This window comes from Nannospalax galili, unplaced genomic scaffold (assembly GCF_000622305.1).
Source record: "Nannospalax galili isolate Female #2095 unplaced genomic scaffold, S.galili_v1.0 scaffold1623, whole genome shotgun sequence".
NCBI classification, from domain to species: Eukaryota; Metazoa; Chordata; class Mammalia; order Rodentia; family Spalacidae; genus Nannospalax; species Nannospalax galili.
The window spans coordinates 359388-382597 of record NW_008349082.1 but is presented as its reverse complement, the minus strand read 5'-3'; the positions used below and the strand labels follow the sequence as shown (position 1 = coordinate 382597).

Sequence of the window (23210 nt, the reverse complement as noted above, 5' to 3'; positions counted from 1 at the left end):
ATGTGTATGCATGTATTGCCTGCATGTAGGTAAGTGCACCCATGTCATGAAATGCCCGTGGAGGACAGAAGAGGCTGTCGGATCTCCTGGAACTGGAGTTACAGTTATTGGTTGCCATGTGGGTGCTGGGATTCAAACCTGGGTCTTCTGCAAGAACAGTCAGTGTTCTTAATTGCTGAGCCACCTCTCCAGCCCCTTTGGTAAATTTTTTAAAGATTTATTTTTAATTATGTGTAAATTCTGTGTATGTGTGCATCAATGTGGGGGGATTGCACAAGAGTACAGGTACCCTGAGGAGACCAGAAGAATGTGTTGGATTCTCTGAAGGTGGGGTTACAGGCAGTTATGAGCTTCCTGATTTAGGTGCCAGAAACCAAATTCAAGACCTTTGCAACCATCTCTCTTCAGCCTGGAACCTGAGAAATTTTTATGTGATCCTATGTTTATAGCTATAGAATTTGGGTATACAAATTCAACATTTACTGATAATATAAGGAAATTTACTCTAAAACAGTTTTTTTAGTATGCATATAATTTTACCATTTATTAAAGATGAAAGCAAATTTGCATCTTAAGATGGATGTATTTGTGTATTTAAAAAAATATTTTTTTTATTTTATGTGTATGAGTGTATTGCCTGCATGTGTGTAAGTGCACCCGTGTTGTGCAATGCCCGCAGAGGTCAGAAGAAGGCGTTGGATTCCTCCAGAACTGGAGTTACTGGTGGTTGTTAGCCACCGTGTGGGTGCTGGGAATCGAACCCAGGTCCTCTGCAAGAGCAGTCAGTGCTCTTAACCGCTGAGCCATCTCTCCAGCCCCATATTTGTGTATTTCTACATAAAGAATTACATCATAGAAGGATATTTGATACTGTAGGGTTAGAGCATCTTCGATGTTTTTCAGAGTCACTAATAAATTATTTTGGCTTAAAGAAAGAGTTATGGGGTTGGGGGTTTAGCTCAGTGGTAGAGCGCTGGGTTCGGTCCTCAGCTCTGAAAAAAAAGAGTTATTTTCTTTTTTAAAATTAGAAATGCCAGCCCGGCCTGGTGGTGCACTCCTTTAGTCCCAGCACTTGGGAGACAGAGACACATCTCTGAGAGTTCGAGGCCAGCCTGGTCTATATAGTGAGTTCTAGGCCAGCTGGGGCTACAGGGAGACCCTATTTCAAAAAAGACCAAAAAAAAAAATAGAAATGCCGAAAAATATAAAATTACAAATGCACCTTCTGCTGGGCATGGTGCCCCATGCCTTTAATCTCAGCACTTAGCAGGTGGTATCTGTGAGTTCAAGGCCATCCTGGTTTATGTAGCTAGTTTCAGGCAAACCAGGGCTACATAGTGAGAACTTGTCTAATAAAGAAGAAAGAAAAGAAATGCCCTTTCATCTTGTGATGACAGGGTGTACCAGGAATAGGGCAGGGTGGGGTACTAGCGTACATGGAGGCACTGCGCCTGACCTCTACTCTGTGGACCTCCAACACTTATATGAAGAAATCTTTCTGGGAAATAGTTTGATTTTATAGTCATCAATGCTAACTAAGTACATCAGTTTGTATAAAGATATAATATGGCACACAAAAGTATGCTAGGGCCATTTCAGAAATTGTTGGAAATTCTGTCCTAATCTCAAGTCAGAATACATTTAATGATATTGCATGAAATTCACATCAGCAGCTTCAACAGCAGTTTAAAATAAAAAAAAAGACTTTAAATAACTACATGATTAGAAGAAGCATTTCATTACAGCTTTAACATATTCAGTAACACACTCCAGAGCAAGAGTACATCTCTTTCACAAGTGGCTGTAAGTTTCTAGGTTCACAGTTGAATTAATACAGTTATACAATATTGAACTCGGTATAAGCCCCCAAAGAGAGGCCTGTGGGTCGTCTAAAATTATTTATTTATTTATTCATTTATTTATTTTATGTGTGTGAGTGTTTTGCCTGCATGTATGTAAGTGCACCCATGTCATGCAATGCTCTCGGAGGCCAGAAGAGGGTGTCAGGTCCCTGAAAACTGTAGTTAAAGGATGGTTGTTAGCCACCATGAGGATGTTGGGAATTGAACCTGGGTCTTCTGCAAGAGCAACCAGTGCTCTTAACTACTGAGACATCTCTCCAGCCCCAACAGGAGTTTTCAAAAGGAAACATTCTAACAGTACAGTCCAAAGATGTACTAATCTGATATTTACATGGTAAGGAGTAATGACAGGAAATTATGAAGTGTTCTCTGTATTTCAACTATTGTGTTTCTGTTACGTGCAGAAAACTTTGTATATATAGTGAAAACCCTGCAATTCATAACGTATAATAGGGGCTGGAGAGATGGCTCAGCGGTTAAGAGCACTGACTGCTCTTGCAGAGGACCCGGGTTCGATTTCCAGCACCCACATGGTGGCTATGGTCCATCCTTAACTCCAGTTCCAGGGAAATCCAAAGCCACCTTCTGACCTCCGCAACATTGAATAACATGGGTGCACTCACATACATGCAGGCAATATACTCATACACATAAAAATAAAAATAATAAATATTTTTTAAAATAACATACAATAATCCCTGAATAGTATTTCAGCAGCTGTTCTAGCTTGTTTCTCCATTGCTGTGACAAAACACTCTGAGCACTACCAACTTGGGGAGGAAAGGGTTTATTTGTCTTACATCTCCCAGGTCACAGTTCATCAGGGAGCCCAAGGTAGGAACTCAGGGCAGGAACCTGGAGGCAGGAGCTGGAGCACAGGCCATGGAGGATTGCTGCTTAGTGACTTGCTCCCTGGCCCCTGCTCAGCCTGCTTCCTGATGCAACACAGGCCCACCTGCCCAGGGGTGGCACCACCCACAGTGGGCTGGGCCCTCCCACATCACTCAACAATCAAGAAAATGCCCCATAGCCATGGCCACAGCCCAGTCCTATGGAGGCAATTCCCCAATTGAGGCTCCCTCAACCCAGGTGTGTCAAGTAGTCAAGCCATCCATCACAGCAGCTCAGTGTGCACATTGCATTGGGAACCAAGGCTGCAGTGAAGTTTTGAGATGCAACATGGGTGAGCACTGCCAGAAACACCTTACATTTATTATGTGTTTGATTCTGTTGCACATTCAGAAAATGTTTACAGCTATTAAAATTTTAATGACCCCATGTTCAGTTATGTAACCCCATATAAGGCTGCATCCTACAACTGGATTCTAGTAGTATCTGAACAAGGTTTGATTGAGCAAGCCGAAAGAAAAGACATGGGTTATATCATATATCATTAATATTTGATCAGGGATATACTTTGGCATAGCTTGACATATGTATTATATATGGATATGTTTATATATAAATATTACATATGTATATTTAAAGCTACTTAGGGGCCTGGGTGTGGTGGCACACGGCTTTTATCCCAGCACTTGGGAGGCAGAGGCAGGTGGATCTCTCTGGGTTTAAGACCAGCCTGATCTACATAGCAAGTTTTGGGCCAGCCAGGGCTACATAGTGAGACCCTCTCTCATTAGAAATTGGGCTGGAGAGATGGCTCAGTGGTTAAGAACACTGACTGTTCTTGCAGAAGACCCAGGTTTGAATCCCAGCACCCACATGGCAGCTAACAACTGTCTGTAACTCCAGTTCCAGGGGAACTGACAGCCTCTTCTGTCTGCCCTCTTCTGACATCTGCAGGCATTGCATTACACAGGTGCACTTACATGCAAGCAGGCAATACACACACATAAAATAAAAATAATAAAATATTTTTTAAAAGTTACTTAAATATTTTGGGGATTTGGACTGGAGAGATGGTTCTTGCAGAGCAAGCACACACATGGCAGCTAACAACCGTTCATAACTCCAGTTCCAGGGGAACCTGATGCCCTCTTCTGACCTCCTCAGGCATTGCATGACATGGGTGCTCTTACATACATGCAGGTATAATACTCATACACATAAAAAATATAAAAATTAGCGAGGCATGGTGGCTCACACCTTTAATCCCAGCACTTGGGAGGCAGAGGCAGGTGGATCTCTGTGAGCTCAAGGCCAGCCTGGTCTACATAGTGAGTTCCAGGACAGCTGGGGCTACAGGGAGACCCTGTCTCAAAAAGACCCCCCCAAAAATGTGGGGATTAAAAAAATTATGTGTATGAGTGTTAAGTTTGCATGTATGTAAGTATACTACATGTGTGCAATACCCATGAAGAGGGTGTCAGATCCCCTGGAACTGGAGTTGAAGATAGTTGTTAGCTGCCGTGTGCTTGATAAGAACCAAACCTGGATCCTCTGCAAGAGCAGGGAATGCTCTTAACCGCTGAGCCAGCGCTCCAGTTCCATGGCATAGCTTGACTTTAAAGTCTGAGGGACGGGGCTAGAGAGGCGGCTCAGCCGTTAAGGGCACTGACTGTTCCTGCAGAAGACCCGGGTTCGATTCCCAGCACCCACATGGCAGCTACGAACTGTCCTTAACTCCAGTTCCAGGGGAATCCAAAGCCCTCTTCTGACCTCTGGCGGCATTGCACGACACAGGTGCACTCACATACACGTAGGGAATACACTCATACACATAAAAAAATAAAAACATAAAATAAAAAAATTAAGTTTGAGGGACAACCTGGGGTGGTGCACACCTGTAATTCCAGCACTTGAGACGTAAAGACAGGAAAATGGAGAGTTCCAGGGTAGCCTGAGCTACATAGCATGTAAAACAGAACAGAACAAAACCCTAAAAGCTAGCTGAGCTGTGTGGTTGAAGCCAGCGTGGGCTACAGAGTGAAACCCTGTCTGAAAACAAAACAAAACAAAACAAAACACGGAGAGATCACTCAGTGTTAAGAGCACTGGCTACTCTTGCAGAGGACCTGGGTTCAGTTCCCAGCACCCACATCGTGGCCAACAATCGTTCATAACTCCAATTCCAGGGAATCCGACACCCTCTGACCTCTGCAGGTATTGCACGACAAAGGTGCATTTATTTATATCCTGGTTTATTATTTATATGCTGGCAATACACTCATATGCACAAATTAAAAATAATAATTTTTTTGTCTTTTTGAGACAGGGTCTCCCTGCAGCCCCAGCTGACCTCGAACTCGCTATGTAGACCAGGCTGGCCTTGAACTCACAGAGATTTGCCTGCCTCTGCCTCCCAAGTGCTGGGACTAAAGGCGTACACCACACCTGGATATAAATAAATTTCTTTTTTTTTTGGTGTTTTTGAGACAGCCCCAGCTGTCCTGGAACTAGTCTATGTAGACCAGGCTGGCCTTGAACTCACAGAGATCCGCCTGCCTCTGCCTCCCAAGTGCTGGGATTAAAGGCATGCGACACCACGCCTGGCTAAATAAAATATTTTTTAAAAGTCACACAAATGAACCATATCAGTAACCTAGGCAGTCTACTGTCCAGCTCCAGAGCCCAGCTGTGCATCCTGACTGGCTTCTCTGGAGCAAAGTCTGCCTGCCTATTTCTCCTGGAGCCTCGCACCTCTCTTCTCCGCACAGCAGCTACCTAAACCAATCAGCATTTAGTGAGAGGGCGGGCCTAGAGGGCCTTCCTAGCCAATTGGTGGACAGGGGGCGGGGCCAGCGAGTGAGGGTGGGCGGGACTATAACTGGCACTCTGGGTGCCTCGTGTTCCTGAAGGACCCTGGGGCGCGCATGCGCATTGTTCTCTTGGTGAACTAACACGAACTGGAGGACCGGAAGAGTGTGAACGGTTTCGAGGCTGGGGTCGCCACGGAAAAGAAGCCATTGCTGTTCACAGCCACGTGGAGTGGAGGGTTTGTTAAGCGATAAGAGGGTGAGGCGCGCCGCCCCCGCCCCGCCCCCACCAACCACATCCCACCTGCTCCATTCTGTCCGGCCTGACCTCAGGAGTCGCCCGTCTCCCCCAGCTCTTGTCCCTCACGGCCTACAGGCTTTTCAACTCCTCTTGCTGCCCTCTTTTTAAAAAGTATCTGGTTTTCTGAGACAGGGTCTCATGTTGCTCAGGCTGGCTTTCAAACTCATTGTGAAGCTGAAGATGACCTTGAACTCCTGATCGTCCTGCCTCCACCTCCCAAATTTTGGGGTTGCAGACCTGTGTCACCATTGCCAGCCCCTCTCTCCTGCCTTTCCTTCGCCACCATCTCCATCTTCTGCGTCTTCCTCCTGTACCTCCTTCAACCCTGGACTTCTCCTCTGCCCCAGATCTCATTCTGATCCCCAGTCTCAGGATCCTGATGAGCTTGTTCCCAACCTCCTTGGTTTTTTTTTTTTTTTTTTTTTTTTTTTTTTTTTTTTTTTTTTTTTTTTTTTTTTTGTTTGTTTGTTTGTTTTTGTGTTTTGGCTTTTTCTTTTTGGAGATAGGTTCTCCCTGTAGCCCCTGGAACTCGCTCTGTAGACCAGGCTGGTCTTGAACTCACAGAAGTCCACTAGCCGTTGCCTCCAGAGTACTGGGTTTAAAGACATATACCACCATGCCCAGCTTTCAACCTATATTTAAAAAAATATTTTATCAGTTTATGTATATGAGGGTTTTGCCTGCATGTGTGTAAGTGCACCATTGTGCAAAGCCTGCAGAGGATAGAAGAGGGTGTTGGATCCCCTGAAACTGGAGCTACAGATGGTTGTTAGCTGCCTTGTGGGTGCTGGGAATCGAAGCCAGGTCCTCTGCAAGAGCAGCCAGTGCTCTTAAGTGCTGAGCCAAGTCTCCAACCCCCCCAACCTACATTTTTGTTGCAGAGCAGCCAGTGCTCTTAAGTGCTGAGCCAAGTCTCCAACCCCCCCAACCTACATTTTTGTTGTCTGGCTATTGTAGCCCAAGCTGAACTCAAACTCATGATATACCCCTCCCCTCAGTTTTCTAAGTGAGATTATAGGCAGGCATCATCATGCCTGGTCCTTTAAACTCAGCACTGGGGAGGCAGAGGCAGACAGATCTCTGAGTTTGAGGCCAGCCTTAGCTACATAGCAAGTTCCAGGACAGGCAGGGCTACATAGTGAGACCGTGTCTCAAAAAAAAAAAACTGTGTAGCTTAAATATAAAAGTATTGAGTAAGCATTCTGGAAACACTGATTGCCCTCTCTCTCTATATATATATATATATATATATATATATATATATACAACATACATACATACATACTGGGGATTGAAGATAGGGTCATAGGGCCATACACTTGTGAGGTAAGTACTCTATAACTGAGCTATATCTGCAGTTGTGTGTGTGTGTGTGTGTGTGTGTGTGTGTGTGGTGCTGGAGATCAAACCCAGGGCTTCATATGTGCAAGGCATTCAGTCCACTTACATCCCCATACCCAGGCTTTTATTTTAAACATTTAAACTTTTTTCGATATATTTTTTTATTTTATGTGTTTTGTCTGCATGTATGTTAGGTATACCACATGTGTGCAGTGTCCAAGGAGGCCAGAAGAGGGTGTCAGTACTGCTGTTAGCTGCTATTTGGGAGCTGGAACCAAACTTGGGTCATCTGATAGAGAAGTCCGTGCTCTTAACCATTGAGCCATTTCTCCAGCCCCAATTTATTTTAATTATGTGTATCTGTGTAGGAGTATGTGCATGTGAGTGCAGGTACCTTTGGAAGCCAGAAGAGGGCTTAAGATCCCCTGGAGCTGGAGTTATACGTAGTGAGAACCACTCAATGTGGGTGCTGGCAACTGAACTCAGATCCTTTGAAAGAGCAGTAAGTGTTTGTAATCACTGAGCTATCTAGCCAGCCTCCAGAGCCAGACTTTTAAAAACATGTTAGACAGGATCTTACTTTTGTTTTGTTTTGTTTTTTTGATATTTGAGACAGGGTCTCCCTGCAACCCCAGCTGGTCTGGAACTTGCTATGTAGACCAGGCTGGCCTTGAACTTACACAGATTTACCTGCCTCTGCCTCCTGAGCCCTAGAATTAAAGTCCTAAGCCACCATGCTGGGTAGATCTCACTATGTTGCCTGGGTTGGTCTTGAGCACAGGCCTGTAGCCCAAGCAGGCCTTATCCTTTTGATTCTTCTGCCTCAGCTTCCTTGAGATGGGATGAGAGGCCTAGCCATCGTCTATCTTTTCACTGTTTTCCACTCTTTAACCTTTTTTCCATTTACCAACACTACTGGATCCCATTTTGGACTCCTTCCCTGACTAAGCCTTTCCCAATTGCTCTCTGCCCACTTCCTTTCTCTCATCTTCCTAAATGGTATTCTTCCTTCACCACAATCATCTCTTCCCATTTTGCTACTGTCCCTGACTTATCCTCAGCTGATGACCATTCTGTCTTCCAGGACACTATGGACCCCCGGGGACCAGCCCCTCAGCCTTTCCAGCAGCGTGTTCGCCGTCGGAAGACTAGGCGGGAACGAAATATGGCTTTGGTGGGCAGCCATCGGCCACTGGCCCGTCAGGATCCTCCCATGTCCAGACAGGATCCATCTATGCTCCTCTGGGATCCTATGGCCCCTTCAGCCCCCAAGTTTGTAGTCATAACCCAAGGCAGATTGAGCCGGGAACACCGGGGTCTCTTCAACCATGAAGTGAAATCCTTGGATGTGGCCCGGCTGCTTAATAGTGGCTCCTTGGAACCAGACACCCTCCTGCCACCCTCCAAGTCCTCCTGTAGCCCAGGCAAAATCCAAGAACCAGTCTTACCACCAAAAGGCAAGGAGAACCAGGTGCCTGGAGGCTCTGACGCAGGCCCACCCAATTCCCCAGAGCCTCCTGAGTTGGGGCAACTGATGGAGGACCTGCGATGCCAGCTAATTCTGCCACAAGCCTTCTCCAAGAGGAACCTGGTACAGGAGTCCAGAGATACTATCATGGGAACGTTACAGGGGTGCCATGGCTGTGTGCCTGATCTTACCCTGGTGCTCCGAGGTTGCCAGCCAACCTTGCCAGGTGAGCCCACCTCCTGTCCCCTGTGCTCCCCTTTCCCTTCTCTGACTAGCTCAACTGACCCCCATGCTTCTTTCTTCTGTGCCAGAAACCAAGCCTAGGGTCCTGGAGAGACAAAGGATGATGCCCTCTTGGATCAATGTTCCTGAGCATGCTCCAAGGGAGGGGAGGACTCAACAGGGGACAAAGGGGCTCACCTTCGCCATGCCTCATACTTCCAGCACCCCCTCTGCACACAGAGTCAGTCTGGTGCCACCTATAGGTCAGAGACCACCACCCTTGCCCTCCTTATCTTCACCATCTGTGGCATCTTGGGGTCCCCCAACTGCCTTTGACATGCTGAAAAGCATCTGGCTTATAGCTACACCACCCCCTCTCCGCTCCTGGGATGTCTGCCCACCTCAGCCACTACCTCAGCCACCATCACCCTTGTTGCCCCGAACATCTGCCTTAGATTGGAGCCCTGCCCCCCCTGCCCCACTGCCTAGCCTCTCTTGGATGGTGGCTCAAAGAAGTCCAGAGGCCTGGTCCTTCCCCCCCATGAGACTGTACTGAGAGGACTGTGGCTAGTGCTGGGGGCAGGTATCCCACACTCTATGTCATCTCAATAAAGAATCATCTTTGTGGTCCTCTTGATTTTCAGTAAGTGGCTCTCTTAGGAAGGAAAGCAGCTTTCCTTAGCTTGAGTTTTAGGGCCAAGGTAGGGGGATACTGTCATTTTTTGCCTTACTGTGGCCCCAGGATGGGGAAGCTTGATGCTTCAGGTAATTTAACACATACATTCTGTGGCAAACTGGGTGCCCAACGCTGAGCTCTGGCAATCAGAGTGAGTGAGACTCCCAGGCCAGTGGAAGTCCCAGGGCGATGAGGAGAGCGATGCGGCGGCAGTGTGGTAGAGCGGGAGTCCCGCGGACGAGGAGGGCGAACCCCGGGGGGGGGAGAGAGAGAGAGAGAGAGAGAGAGAGAGAGAGAGAGAGAGAGAGAGAGAGAGAGAGAGAGAAGAGAAGAGGGAGAGGGAGAGGAGAGAGGAGAGACAGAGAGACAGGAGAGAGAAGAGAGGAGAGGAAAGAGAAGAGAAGAGAGGAGAAAGAGAGAGATCTCTCCAAGGGAGGGGGTGAGTCCCATAGAGTCAGAACTTAGTTTTCATCTCCCTACCTGGTAGGATCAGGATGTGCAGGGCTTGAAGGAGGGTAAGCAGTATTTGGCATTTTTATTTAGCCCATATCCTTAAGCCGTGCAGGGACCTAGGGTGAGTCACATCTAGGCCTGCCCTTGAGGGGCTTCTGTTCCAAGAACAGTGTATGTGTAGATCTGGGCTGGAGTGAATGGCAGATCATGGCTGAGTCTGACCTGTGGCTTTTTTCTTCTACTGGTGATGTATTACAAATGCTTGAATAACAGACATGGTGGCACCTGCCTCTAATTTCAGCACTTAGGGCTGAGAATGGCTGATGAGCTAGGGGCTAGCCTGGGCTACAAAATGAAATCCTGTCCTGTGGGGGTGGGGGGGAGACAGTTTTGTTTTTCTGAAAAACTGCTTTCCTGGTGCTGGGCAATTAACATGCACAGAGCTCTGGATATGATCCCCAGCACCACATAAAACGGGATGTGGTGCATGCCTCTTATAGCTCAGGAGATGGAGACAAGAGGATCGGGAGCTTCTGGTCGTCCTCCATTACATAGTGAGTTTGAGGCAGCCTCAGCAAATGAAACCCTGTCCCAATAAATACCTCCACCCAAACAAAAACACCACCGCCCCCAAACAAAAAACTGATAGCAGTGGGGCTCAGCAGTTAAGAGCACTGGCTGCTCTTGCAGAAGACCCAGGTTTGGTTCCCACCACTCACATGGCAGCTAACAACTGTCCATAACTGCAGTTCCAGGGAATCTGATGCCTTCTTCTGACCTTCACAGGCACTGCATGCAGGCAAAACATACACATAAAATAAAAATAAATTAAGCTGGGCGTGACGGTGCATGCCTTTTATCCCAGCACTTGAGAGGCAGAGGCTGACGGATATCTGTGAGTTCAAGGCCAGCCTGGTCTACATAGTGAGTTCCAGGACAGCTGGGGCTACAGGGAGATCCTGTCTCAAAAATACCAAAAATAAATAAAAATAAAAATAAATTAAAAAATTAAAACCTGGCCAGGTGTGGTGGCATATGCCTTTAATCCCAGCACTCAGGAGGCAGAGGCAGGCAAATCTGTGTGAGTTCAAGGCCAGCCTAGTCTACATAGTGAGTTCCAGGCCAGCTAGGGCTACAGGAAGACCCTGTCTCAAAACGGACCAAAAGACCAAAAAACCAAAAAAACAAAGCAAAACAAAAAAACAAAAACAAAAAAATCTGGTAGAGTCATCCCTCTTGGCAACACATTGAAAGTTTTTCAGTTTTGTGTTTTGTTTTTTTTTTCCTTTTGAGACAGTCTATGGTAGTCCTGACTGGTCTGGAATTTGCTATATAAACCAGATTGGCCTAGAATTTGTGGCAATCCACCTGTTTCTGCCTCCCAAGTGCTAGGTTTCTATGCCATGTCCTACCTCAGGAATTTGGTCTTGAACTCGTAGAGATCTGTCTGCCTCTGCCTCCCAAGTGCTGGGATTAAAGGCCTGGGCCAACAGCCCAGCTCCACCTCAGGAATTTTATTTGTGGATCTGGAAATCAAATTCAGGACCTTGGATATGCTAGGCAGACACTCTGCCACTAAGCTATACATCCCCTGCCTAGGAAAAAAAGAAAAATTAATGTCCTTTTGAGCAGCAGCGAATTTTCTGTAGTGGAGAGTGAAGGATGAAAAAAAAAAAAAAAAAAAAAAAAAAAAAAAGCTTATTTGCATCTGACCAGGAAAATCAAATTGGACTCTACCCTTGGAAGGTGTTTCCAGGGTTCTTGATTGCCCTTTGGGAAACCACAGGGTTTAATACTAATACCTGAGGAAACTACACTGGGAGATGGAGGCCTCAATGACTCACCTAGATCTTTGTAAGTGGACAAACCAAGATCTGAGCCCCGGCAGCTAGAGTGTGTGCTCCTGGATATCTTATACTTCTGTCTCACAGCAACTGGGGTTCACACCCTACTAGGAAGGAGCAGGATGGGGAGAGGCATCTGGCTATGGTTGTTGTGTTAGGGGGGCTTTACCCTGTGGGGGGTGTGTGTGTGTGCGTGTGCATGTGATCAAGAGCAATGTCTTGCCTCTGCATGTTTGGGGACATACAGAGGGTATGTTGAATCTGGGGAGTGCACACTGAAAGAATAATTTGGGGGCTAAACTGGGGAAGAGAGGTCAGGACAGAGCTCAGGTCTGGAGGTTGTGCGCATCCTGTCTGGAGGAGGCCCGGCTTGCAGGAGATGTGAGTTCAGGTTAGGACGCGAATCCCGAGGTATCGGCGCTAGGGCAAGGTGGCAAATGCTGGGAAAGGGACGTTCTCTCCCCCTTTGGGACGGGTAGGGGCCAGGTTGGTCCATCCCGGAGGAAGGGGCGGAGACCACGGCTCCGGGCGGCCCCTTTAATCGGGGGCGCGCGCTGGCTGCCCCGCGCGCTCTCGCCTCCTTCGCCGGGCCGGAGCGGGAGCCAGAGCCGAGCCGGGACCCGAGCGGGAGGAATGGAGCCCCCGCGCGCGCCCGCGCTGTGCCGCCTGCTGCCGCCGCTGCTTTTGCTGCTGCTGCCACTGCCCCCCCGCGCCCGGGCCAAGTACGTGCGGGGCAACCTCAGCTCCAAGGAGGTGAGCACGCCGAGCAGTCCCCAGGAGCCACCCGGCCGGCCGGGGGACCCGAAGAGGGGAGGACGCCGCCCCGCCCCTTGCGCCCCTCCCAGGAGGACCTGGGAGCCGCGGGGGGCCCGGGCCTGGGTGATGGGGTATGGGGCCTGGATAGAGGCTGCGGGCGTGGGGTTGCATTGTGGATGACCAGTTAGACTGGGTGGGGAGGGGTCGGTTGGGAGGGTGAGAGTTGGGGGAGCAAGGCGCTGTGGTGGTGCTGAAGGGACAGCACCCCTTACTCCCTGGGAGCCCCGGTCACCTGGCTTGCTCAGGAACAGCAGGGAAGGTTTGGAAGATTCCCCAGAACAGGATGGTCCCTGGGACCACCATGGGGCGTGTGTGTGTGTGTGTGTGTGTGTGTGTGTGTGTGTGTGTGTGTAACTGGAAGAATGCAGGTGGGAATGTGCTGAGGACAGACGGTGGCGGGGACGTGCACCTGGCCTTTCATAGTCTTTCTCAGCGTCTGGAAGACGGGGAGGAGGAGGCTAGGAGAGGAGGGAAGGAAACTTGGGTGGAGGGGACATCTGAGGCAGAAAATCAGGGCAGTAGGAATCTTGGACATATGGCAAAAAGATTTGGAGGTTACTTGGTCTCCTTGTGATATTTGGGAAGCCAAGTCCCCAAGGGCAGGGAAGAAAAGTTGAGGGTCTGTGGAGTTGAGGCCAGTTCTTGAAGGACTCAGAAGATCTCACTGGGTCCTTTTGCTAGGACTGGGTGTTCCTGACAAGATTTTGTTTCCTCTCGGATTATGGCCGATTGGACTTCCGCTTCCGCTACCCTGAGGTGAGTCTCCCCCAACCACTCTACAGGCTGAGGCTGGATACTCCCTTGGCCTCTCAAGGCAAAAGCTGCCCAGCTCCCTGTACCCCACACCCCAACATTCCTCCCTCAAATCTCTGGGTCATCAGGCAAAGTGCTGTCAGAACATCCTCCTTTATTTCGACGACCCATCCCAGTGGCCAGCTGTGTACAAGGCAAGGGACAAGGTGAGGGCTATGAGGAATGTGTGGGTGGGGGAGGGGCAGAAGGTCATGGCCATCCAGAGAGTGACCCTGTCTCTGCCTTCCCCTAGGACTGCTTGGCAAAAGAGTCAGTGATCAGGCCAGAGAACAACCAGGTCATCAATCTCACCACCCAATACGCCTGGTCAGGCTGTCAGGTGAGTGGGAGTAAGCAGGTGCTAAAGATCTAGGGCCTAGTGGCACCAAGGACAAGGCTTTTGCTTTTTGGCTCCTCCCCAGGTGGTGTCAGAGCAGGGAACCCGCTACCTGAGCTGCTCCAGTGGCCGCAGCTTCCGCTCTGTGCGTGAAAGATGGTGGTATATCGCACTCAGCAAGTGTGGGGTAAGGGGCTGGGGAAGCCACTTGGGTTTTCTCCTTTTTGCCTTCCTGCTGACATCCCCTACCTTAGGGGAGCCCCCCTTAGGCCTCCCCACTCCCCACAGGGAGACGGGCTTCAGCTGGAGTATGAGATGGTCCTCACCAATGGCAAGTCCTTCTGGACACGGCACTTCTCAGCTGATGAGTTTGGTGAGAGATATCTGGGGAACACGGGTCAGGAGCTCCCTGGGATCCCAGAGAAATACTTGCTGAGGGACACCCACTCAGAAAACCCCCTTTCTCTCCTTTCCTTGAATCCTAGGGATCCTGGAGACAGATGTGACCTTCCTCCTCATCTTTACCCTCATCTTCTTCCTCTCCTGTTACTTTGGATGTGAGTACCCTCCCCATGTGGGTGTGGGTAGGACAAGTGGGAGAACAGAGATGGGGAAATGCACCCCACCCTGTATGTGTATAGCCTTTCCCTATTCCCTTTGTAGATTTATTGAAAGGCCGGCAGTTGCTCCATACGACTTATAAAATGTTCATGGCTGCGGCAGGAGTGGAAGGTGAGGTTTGGCGTGTCCCAGATTTTTAGTTCTCTGAGAATAGGGCTTTGGAGTTCAGATCTCTGGGTCTGAGTGAGGAGGACTGGGGTCTGGACTGCTAGGTCTGAGGAAAGTGAGTCTAGTGTATGGACCTCTGGGTCTAAGAGAGGTGAGCTGGGGCCTGGACCCCTGAGTCTGAAGGAAGAGGGCTGTGCCTAGGCCCCTGGGTTTGAGGGAGGTGATAATGGGACCATGGCCTCCAGAGTCTTTTAGCAAGGGGGTGGGAACAGATGGGCTGGTGTCCTGGTGGGAGTGGCAAAGGGTTCAGACCACTTGGAGCATAGTGCTAGAGGACAGTGATGTCCCAAAGCTGGTTTTTGCCCTTTCCTTTCTTGGCCCCCCCCCATCTCCAGTCCTCAGCCTCCTGTTTTTCTGCATCTACTGGGGCCAGTATGCCACGGATGGCATTGGCAATGAAAGTGTGAAGATCTTGGGTGAGGAGGGACTGGAGCCAGGAAACCCTCACCTTGGGCCTGGTGATCCCTCTGAGCTGGAGGCTGAGCCATCTTTTCTTCCTTTCCCAGCCAAACTGCTTTTCTCCTCCAGCTTCCTCATCTTCCTGCTCACCCTCATCCTTCTGGGGAAGGGATTCACGGTGACACGGTGCCCAGCCAGGGACTGCTTGTGGGGTGGCTGGGGAGTAGGGCAGGTGGTTGGAGGGGGGGTGGCCACTCTCTCCTCCCTGACAGCCCCCATCCTGCTGTCTCCCCTCATGGCCTGCCGCCAGAGGCCGCATCAGCCACTCGGGCTCTGTGAAGTTGTCTGTGTACATGACCCTGTACACCCTCACCCACGTGGTGCTGCTCATCTACGAGGCAGAAGTGAGTGCCCAAGGTCCTGCCAGTCGCCCCCTCCCTTGCCCCTCTATGCTGCCCTTCTCCATAGAGCATCTTTCTCTCTCTCTCCCATTCTGTGAGTTTCTGCCTTCCCGTCTGTCTCTAAGTGATTTCTCCCTCTTCACCATCACTGAGTAGCTTTCTTCCTCTTCCTTGTCCTTCATTGTCTGTACATTTAAGTTCCACATCGAAGAGTTTGGGAGTCAGAGATCTAGTTCTACTTGGCTCTCCTGCTTCCTAGCTGGTTATCCCCACCCTGCTCTGGGTGTGTTTCTTCTTGTGAAAAGTTAGGAGGATCTTACCATCTCCAGGGCTTCTCAATTTTTAATTAATTAATCAATTAATTAATTAATTAATTTTTTATGTGTGTTTTGCCTTCGTATATGTAAGTACACCTGTGGGTGCAATGCCTGCAGAGGCCAGACGGGGCATTGGCTCTTGGATCCCCTAGAACTGGAGTTATGGATGGTTGTTAGCCACCATGTGGGTGTTGGGAATTGAATCCAGGTCCTCTGGAAGAGCTGCCAGTGCTCTTAACTGCTGAGCCCCACTTCTCAGTCTTTATATGAGCTTTAGCCCAAAGGTCTTTCCTGTTAACCATAGTTTCTTCCTTGTGAAGTAAAGCCTTCTTCACTATGTTGACGTAGATGGAGGAAGTCACATATGGAATGAGTTTTAATATTTAACTCCATGCCGGGCAGACAAGAGCTGATTTAATTGCTAGTCTTTTCACTGCCCCTCTTATGTGTACGCTTCTAGCCCCATCCCTAACTACCCTGCTACTTCTAGCTTGACCCTTTTCTCTGCCTCTTCCCTGGTACCCAGGGGTGGGATTCAGGGCTGGAGACCAGGGCTATGATGAACCCTGTCTTGTGGGCCCAGTTCTTTGACCCAGGCCAGGTACTGTACACATATGAGTCTCCGGCTGGTTACGGGCTCATCGGGCTGCAGGTGGCGGCCTACGTGTGGTTCTGCTACGCTGTGCTGGTCTCCCTTCGTCACTTCCCTGAGAAGCAGCCCTTTTATGTGCCCTTCTTTGCTGCCTATACTCTCTGGTAAGATGTAGTGGAAGGGCCCCAACCTCTCCCTCAACCTAGACAATTTTCAGTAAGCAAAATAGGCTTGTTGCCTGGAATCTGTCACTTCCTAGCCTAGCGATCTAGAAAAAAATTACTCTCTCAAAGTGAAAAGATGTGAAAGTTCAAAAAATGACTTTCATAGTTCCAGAACTTGGAGGCTAAGGCATGAGAATTACCAATTATAAGCCAACCTTGGCTACATAGCCAAATGGTGTAAAAACAGAAAGAAAAGCAAACCCAGCCAAATAAAACAAAGCAAAACAAAACAACAAAAACACAACAGTCAGAAAGTCTTTCACTAAGCTGGGCATTGTGCACATATCTGTAATCCCAGCACCTGAGAGGCAGAGATAGGAAGATTAGGGGTTCAAGGCCAGCCTTGGCTATATAAGACTCAGTCTCAAAAACCAAACCAAACCAAACGTTTTTCACCAAGAGTTTCTTACAGTTCTTCATAAGAACAAGTTGTCACAAGGATCACCTGTAAAATGTTATCTTGAGCAGGCACAGGACTTACTGTCTGTCACACAGTAAATATTCAATAAAAACTCATAGTTAATAATAGCTAGGCATGGTAGTGAATGCCTATAATGCCAGGACTTGGGAGGTGGAAGGGGAGGCTCAGGAATGCAAAGTTAGACTTGGTTACATAGCAAATTTGGGGCCAGCCTGGATTATAGAAGACCCCATCTCAGAAAACCTCATTGGTTAAAAGGACTTGCTACTCTTCCAGAAGACCTGAGTTCAGTTCTTAGCACACCACACCCATTTGGGGCTGCTCATAACTGCCTATAACTTCAGCTCCAGGGGATCCTCTGCCCTCTTCCAGCTTCTACAGACACCTGCACTCATGTGGCATACACACACACACACACAGATAAAAAATAAAATTTTAAAATATATATATTTTTTTGGTCATTTTGAGACAGGGTCTCCCTGTAGCCCCAGCTGTCCTGGAACTCACTATGTAGACCAGGCTGGCCTTGAACTCATAGAGATCCACCTGCCTCTGCTCCCGAGTGCTGGGATTAAAGGCGTGCACCACCATGCCCGGCAAATATTTTATTTTTATTATTTTTATTTTGTATGTGCACGAATGTAGTGTCTGCATGTATGTAAGTGTACCTGTGTTGTACAATGCCAGTGGAAGTCAGAAGAGGGCGTTGGATCCCCTGGAACTGGAGTTACAGACGGTTGTTATCTCCCATGTGGGTGCTGGGAACTGAATACAGGTCCTCTGCAAGAGCAATCAGTGTTCTTAACTCCTGAGCCATCTCTCCAGCCCCCCAAAATACAATTTTAAAACCAAACTCTGAAACCAAAAATACCCTCAGTTATTATTGTTCAATAATGTCACAGTAAAGTAGGCAGATTCCAAGCCAGATTGCCTGTGTGCAGATCCCAACCCTAAAGCTTACAAGCTGTGTGATCTCAGAAAAGTCCATTGTTTTTCTCACTTGTTATTGCAAAGGGAAACTGTACTTGTTTCCTGGACTCAGTGTGAATTAAATGAGCTCATATACATAAAATGTTTGGAAACAGTCCAGGCATGCGTTAAGTCCTTAATTACTATTACCATTCATTAATTCAATCATGGGATATCTTTTGATGTTCTATCAGATGCCAGGATTTGGGATGGTGTGGAGCTAAGTTAAATTCAGCCTAGTCCTTGCTCACTAGAATTTCCCAGGCCAGTGGGATTCCTATCCTCTTTCAATATCTGGCTCTCAAAGGCTCCACAGGCTGTTCTCCACTTTGGGATCTGCTTGGGGCTGTGAGTGCATGATAGGGGAGGCGGGGACATGGGCCAGGGTGGAGGGTAGGGCAGCTATCCACCCTAAACCTCCTTTACAGGTTTTTTGCAGTTCCTGTCATGGCCCTGATTGCCAATTTTGGGATCCCCAAGTGGGCCCGGGAGAAGATTGTCAACGGCATCCAGTTGGGGATCCACTTGTATGCTCACGGCGTGTTTCTGGTGAGAATGGCTGTTGAGGTGGGGGTGAGGAACTGAAGGCTGGAGGATGCTTGATGTGCCTATCCCCCATTTCCCTGAACATCCTGTCCTGTTCAGAGCTCTTGACCCATCACATTTATTTATTATTTATTTGTTTGTTTGTTTGTTTATACACGGTGATCTCCCTGTAGCCCTAGCTGGCCTGGAATTTGCTATGTAGAAAAGGCTGGCCTCCATTTCAGAGATCTGCCTGCTTTGCCTCCTGAGCACTGGGACTAATGGCTTGCACCATCACACCCAGTTATTTTTATTTTTAAATATTTTATTATTTTTTTATGTGTGTCACTGTATTGCCTGCATGTGTGTAAGTGCATCCGGGTCGTTCAGAGCCCTCAGAGGTCAAAGGAGGGTGTCAGATCCCCTGGAACTGGAGTTATGGATGGTTGTTAGCTGCTATGTGGGTGCTGAGAACTGAACACAGGTCCTTTGCAAGAGCAGTCAATGCTCTTAACCACTAAGTCATCTCTCCAGCCCAGTTATTTTTATTTTTTTTGAGACAGGGGCTTGCTATGCAGTCCAGTCTGATCTCCAAGTTGTGATTCTCCTGCCTCAGTGTCCCAAGTGCTGGGATTACAGGCCTATGCTACCACACTTGGCTCCATCTGGCAGCTCGCTGGGCCTTCCCTCTTCTGTCACTTCTCTAACCTTGTCTCCTGGCCTTGCCCCTCAACTCTACCCTCCTTTGCCCCCACCCCCATTTCCATTCTTGACCCCATGTCTCCATCCTCACTACCCTCCTCCCAAAGCCCTTGGTCTCTCCACCCTTTCTCTCTTCTCAACACTCATTCTCCCATCATAAACGGTTGTTTAAGAAGCAGCAGCTGCATGAGACAGCCTGGGCTCCCAGGGCTTAGGTCTGAATAGGGTTTCTAGACCCATGCATGAGGAAGGTTTTAGCCTTATTTAAATTTTTTTTGTCCTGTTTTACACACTGTTTTCTTGGAGATAGTTCTCATATTCAGTCATTTACCACTCTTTTTTTGGGGGGGGTATTTTTAAAAAATATTTTATTATTTAATTTTGCCTGCATGTATGTAAGTGCACCCGTGTCATGCAATGTCCTCAGAAGTCAGAGGATGGCATCAGATTCCCTGGAACTGGAGTTATGGATGGTTGTTGTGGAACTGGAGTTATGGATGATTGTTAGCTACCATGTGGGTGCTGGGACTCGAACCTGCTGCTCTCTGCAAGAGCAGCCAGTGCTCTTAACCACTGAGCCATCTGAGCCATCTCTCCAGCCCCATTTTTTTTTTTTTTTTTGGTGTTTTTGAGACAGGGTCTCCCTGAAGTTCCAGCTAGCCTGGAACTCACTCACTATGTAGACCAGGCTGGCCTTGAACTCACAGAGCTCTGCTTGCCTCTGCCTCCCAAGTGCTGGGACCAAAAGTGTGCACCACCACACCTGGCCATTTTTATTTTTTTTTGAGACAGGATCTCAATGTAGCTTTGGTTAGCCTGAAAGTCACTATGTAGACTGACAGTGAACTGCCTGTCTCTGCCTCCTGAATACTGGGAGTTAAGGTGTGTGCCAGCATGCCTAGCTGATGATGTGTTTTTTGAGACAGGGTCTCACTGTGTAGCCCAGGCTGAACCCAAACTTGCAGTGATCCTCCTGCCTTGGCCTTCTGAGTTTGGTATACTTGCAGTTACAGGTGTGCATCACCACAACTGGCTTATAGTCATTTATTAAGTCATCCATCCATCTATCAGCTGTTCACTGGGCACCTGTCTTGAAACAGCCTGTTTTTGTTTTTTTTTTTCTGTTTGTTTTTTGAGACAGAATCTTGCTATGTAGCCCTGGCTGCCCTTGAAGTTACAGCAATCCTCCTTCCTCAGTCTACTGCATTGTGGGATTACAGGCATTCACCAGGATATCCTGCTCTAGCCTGTATCTTTCTAGATATATCCATGCTCATTTTTTTCTGGCCCTCTTGTTCAATTGTCAGACAGCCTAGAGTCATCGTTACCTACTCTACAGAGAGTGGAAACTAACGCCCTGAAGGAAGAGATGAATTGTCAGGGTTCTATGGCCTGTGGTGGCACAGCAGGTACTATGAACCCTGTTCTTTGGCAGATCACCAGGTCTCACATGGAAGGCCACAAAGAGAAATAGGTAATATTAAATTTTCTGTGATGGCACATGCCTGTAATCTCAACACTCAGGAAGTGGAGGCAGGAGGATCAGGAGTTCAAGGTCATCTTGACCTCCATCATCATTGACCTCAGCAACATAGCCTTTTTGAGGTCAGTCAGGGCTACATGGGACCTCAAAACAAAACTAAATAGAGGGTGGGGAGATGGCTCAGTGGTTAAAAGCACTGGCTGCTCTTGCAGAGGTCCTGGGTTTGGTTCCCAGCACCCACATGGTGGCTAACATCATCCTTAACTCCAGTTCCAGGGTATCTAACACCCTCTTCTGGTCCCCAAGGCACTGCACACAGGGGTGCACTTACATGTAGGCACAAAATTCGTACACATAAAAAGAAACCCAAAAGAAATAAAATAAAATGAACAAACAAACAAAAAAGAAATAGGTATCATTGAGGGTTCCAGTTCTTAACCCCCGAGATCCACCATGTATGCCTGTAGGGAGTGCACTCTGCTCTTGAGGGAAGGGCCAGGTGTACCACCCTCCACTTCAGAGCCTCACTTAAGTGCAGACTTGCTCACCTGGGTTCTGTATCTTCAAGCTCTGCAGGAAGTCCAAAAGGGATAGAAAGAAACACTGAGAACCCACCACGAGGCTCTGCACCAGTGGTTTTCATTTCCACCCTCTCATCTTTCCAGATAGGTGCTATGATCCTTTTTGGCTGGTGAGGCTCAGGTTGTTTAATCAACATGCCCCAGATCCCACACTAGGTTCAAGATGGGGCCGAGAGGAGCAATGCTGACTCAGAATGCCAAGTGAAGCACCCTTGCTGTTATTTCACCTTCAGCTAGCTTCCTTCTGAGAAAATGCCTAGCTTAGCTCAGCACAGCTCTGGCTTCCCAAGTACTCACTGCGTTCAGCACAACCTTAGAGAGGCTGTGCTGGGGCTCTGGAGTGCGGTGATGGAGCCACACCTAGAGACAGCCCCACATGCAACCAACTCTTGGGAAGCTGAGGCAGGAGGTTGCTACACTGCCAGACCATCTCTCAGAAAAAAAGTCAAGTTGGTGCCTTCATGGAGTTGGCTTTCTAGGGCCTGTTAATTGCTGTTTAATGGAAACTTCTGTATTTATGAAAATATTCTAAGGCCAAGCATTGTATTGTACATCTGTAATCCCAGCACTAGGAAGGTAGAAGTGGAAGGATGAGGAGTTCAAGGTTATCCTCAGCTACACAGCAAGTTTGAGGCCAGCCTGGGCTACACGAGACCATCTTAAAAACAAAACAAAAGAACAGATAAGAAAATACCCTACTATTCTATTATCTGCGTTCTTCAATAATGTGCCTAATGAGCACTTGAACAAAAATTTATGTTTTGGTTTCTTTGTTTCTTTCTTCCTTCCTTCTTTTTTTTGAGACAGGGCCCTGGGAACTTGCTATGTAGACAAGGCTGGCCTTGATCTCACAGAGATCCACCTCTCTCTGCCTCCTGAGTGCTGGAATTCCAGGTGTGGGCCACCACACCTAGCAAAAACCAAAATATTAAAAAATTTATTTATTGGGGCTGGAGAAATTGCTCAGTAGTTAAGAGCACTGACTGCTCTTGCAGAGGACCAGGGTTTGAGTCCCAGCACCCACATGGCAGCTACAAACTGTCCTTAACTCCAGTTCTGGACTCAGCCCTCTTCTGACCTCTGACCGGTGCACTCAAATACACGCAGGCAATACATTCATACACATAAAATAAAAAAAATAATAAATTATTTATTTATTTAGCAGGGTGTAGTGCTGCAGGTCTTTAATCCCAGCACTTGGGATGCAGAGGCAGGTGGATCTCTGTGAGTTCGAGCCCAGCCTGGTTTCCATAGCGAAGCCAGGCCAGCTGTGGCTACAGAGAAAACCTATCTCCAGAAAGACCAAAAAGAAAATTTATTTATTTATTTTTATTTTGTGTGTATGAGTGTTTTGCATTTCCTCAAGTGCACCCGTGTGTGCAATTCCCATGGCGGCCAAAAGAGGGCATAGGATCCTTCAGAACTGGAGTGCTGGGACCTGAACTCAGGGAAGCAAATTTTTTTATTGAAATTAAGCCACATTTGGCTAGTGGCTATCATACTGGACAGCACAGGACACTGACCCTAATCAGTCAGTGATGATCCAATGGTTAGGATTGAGGTGGAGGAAAGACAGGCAGAATAATTAGGGGCGTGTGGAAGGAAAAGCTCAGAATGCAGGAGACACCCCCTACCAGGTGTTTAGTCTGCTGGCTCAAGGAAAGTTTGGAGCGGTCAAGCAGAGGGGAATCATTTAAGATTCCAAAATTCATGCACACAGCCTGGGGCTTGGACACTGCTGCTCTACCCTGCACCTGATTTCTTGCCCAGATCATGACCCGCCCGTCCGCCGCCAACAAGAACTTCCCATACCACGTGCGAACGTCGCAGATCGCCTCGGCTGGAGTCCCGGCACCCGGCGGGAGCCAATCCGCAGACAAGGCCTTCCCGCAGCACGTCTATGGAAACGTGACATTCATCAGCGACTCGGTGCCCAACTTCACGGAGCTCTTCTCCATCCCCCCGCCCACATCCTCCGTAAGCCCCGCGGCCCCGGCGCCCGAGGAGCTGCTGGCGCCGCCCCTGGAGTACCTAACCCC

The 23210-nt window shown here is 48.3% G+C and overlaps 2 protein-coding genes across 3 annotated transcripts in view; both read left to right on the top strand.

Annotated features, from left to right (window-relative positions):
- Nucleotides 1-5644: 5644 nt before the first annotated feature.
- On the top strand, nt 5645-9471 carry Prr19 (proline rich 19). 2 transcript variants are annotated; one of them, XM_029570059.1, is made up of 3 exons: nt 5645-5757; nt 8245-8854; nt 8940-9471. In XM_029570059.1, the coding sequence occupies exons 2-3, from the start codon at nt 8251-8253 to the stop codon at nt 9404-9406; spliced, it is 1071 nt and encodes a 356-aa protein (XP_029425919.1). In that variant the 5' UTR covers nt 5645-5757; nt 8245-8250; the 3' UTR covers nt 9407-9471. The 2 variants fall into 2 exon arrangements, with proteins under 2 accessions (XP_029425919.1, XP_008844642.1); XM_008846420.3 differs by having other exon boundaries at nt 5650-5777.
- Nucleotides 9472-12394: 2923 nt separating this feature from the next.
- Nucleotides 12395-23210, top strand: part of Tmem145 (transmembrane protein 145) — a 12020-nt gene continuing 1204 nt past the window's right edge. Inside the window, exons 1-14 of the mRNA XM_008846419.2 lie at nt 12395-12576; nt 13321-13395; nt 13521-13598; nt 13685-13771; nt 13854-13955; nt 14057-14141; nt 14254-14325; nt 14432-14500; nt 14893-14973; nt 15064-15142; nt 15267-15360; nt 16258-16430; nt 18309-18429; nt 22942-23148. Of these exons, the coding sequence (XP_008844641.1) occupies nt 12457-12576; nt 13321-13395; nt 13521-13598; nt 13685-13771; nt 13854-13955; nt 14057-14141; nt 14254-14325; nt 14432-14500; nt 14893-14973; nt 15064-15142; nt 15267-15360; nt 16258-16430; nt 18309-18429; nt 22942-23148 (1443 nt within the window). The 5' untranslated portion in view covers nt 12395-12456. The remainder of the gene's footprint in view (nt 12577-13320; nt 13396-13520; nt 13599-13684; nt 13772-13853; nt 13956-14056; nt 14142-14253; nt 14326-14431; nt 14501-14892; nt 14974-15063; nt 15143-15266; nt 15361-16257; nt 16431-18308; nt 18430-22941; nt 23149-23210) is intronic.

What these genes read in the sequence shown, in the direction of transcription:
- Prr19 (XM_029570059.1), top strand. Translation starts at nt 8,251, where the DNA reads ATGGACCCCCGGGGACCAGCCCCTCAGCCTTTCCAGCAGCGTGTTCGC. An exon ending in TTGCCAGCCAACCTTGCCAG is followed by an intron (nt 8,855 to 8,939) that starts GTGAGCCCACCT and finishes CTTCTGTGCCAG; the next exon opens with AAACCAAGCCTAGGGTCCTG.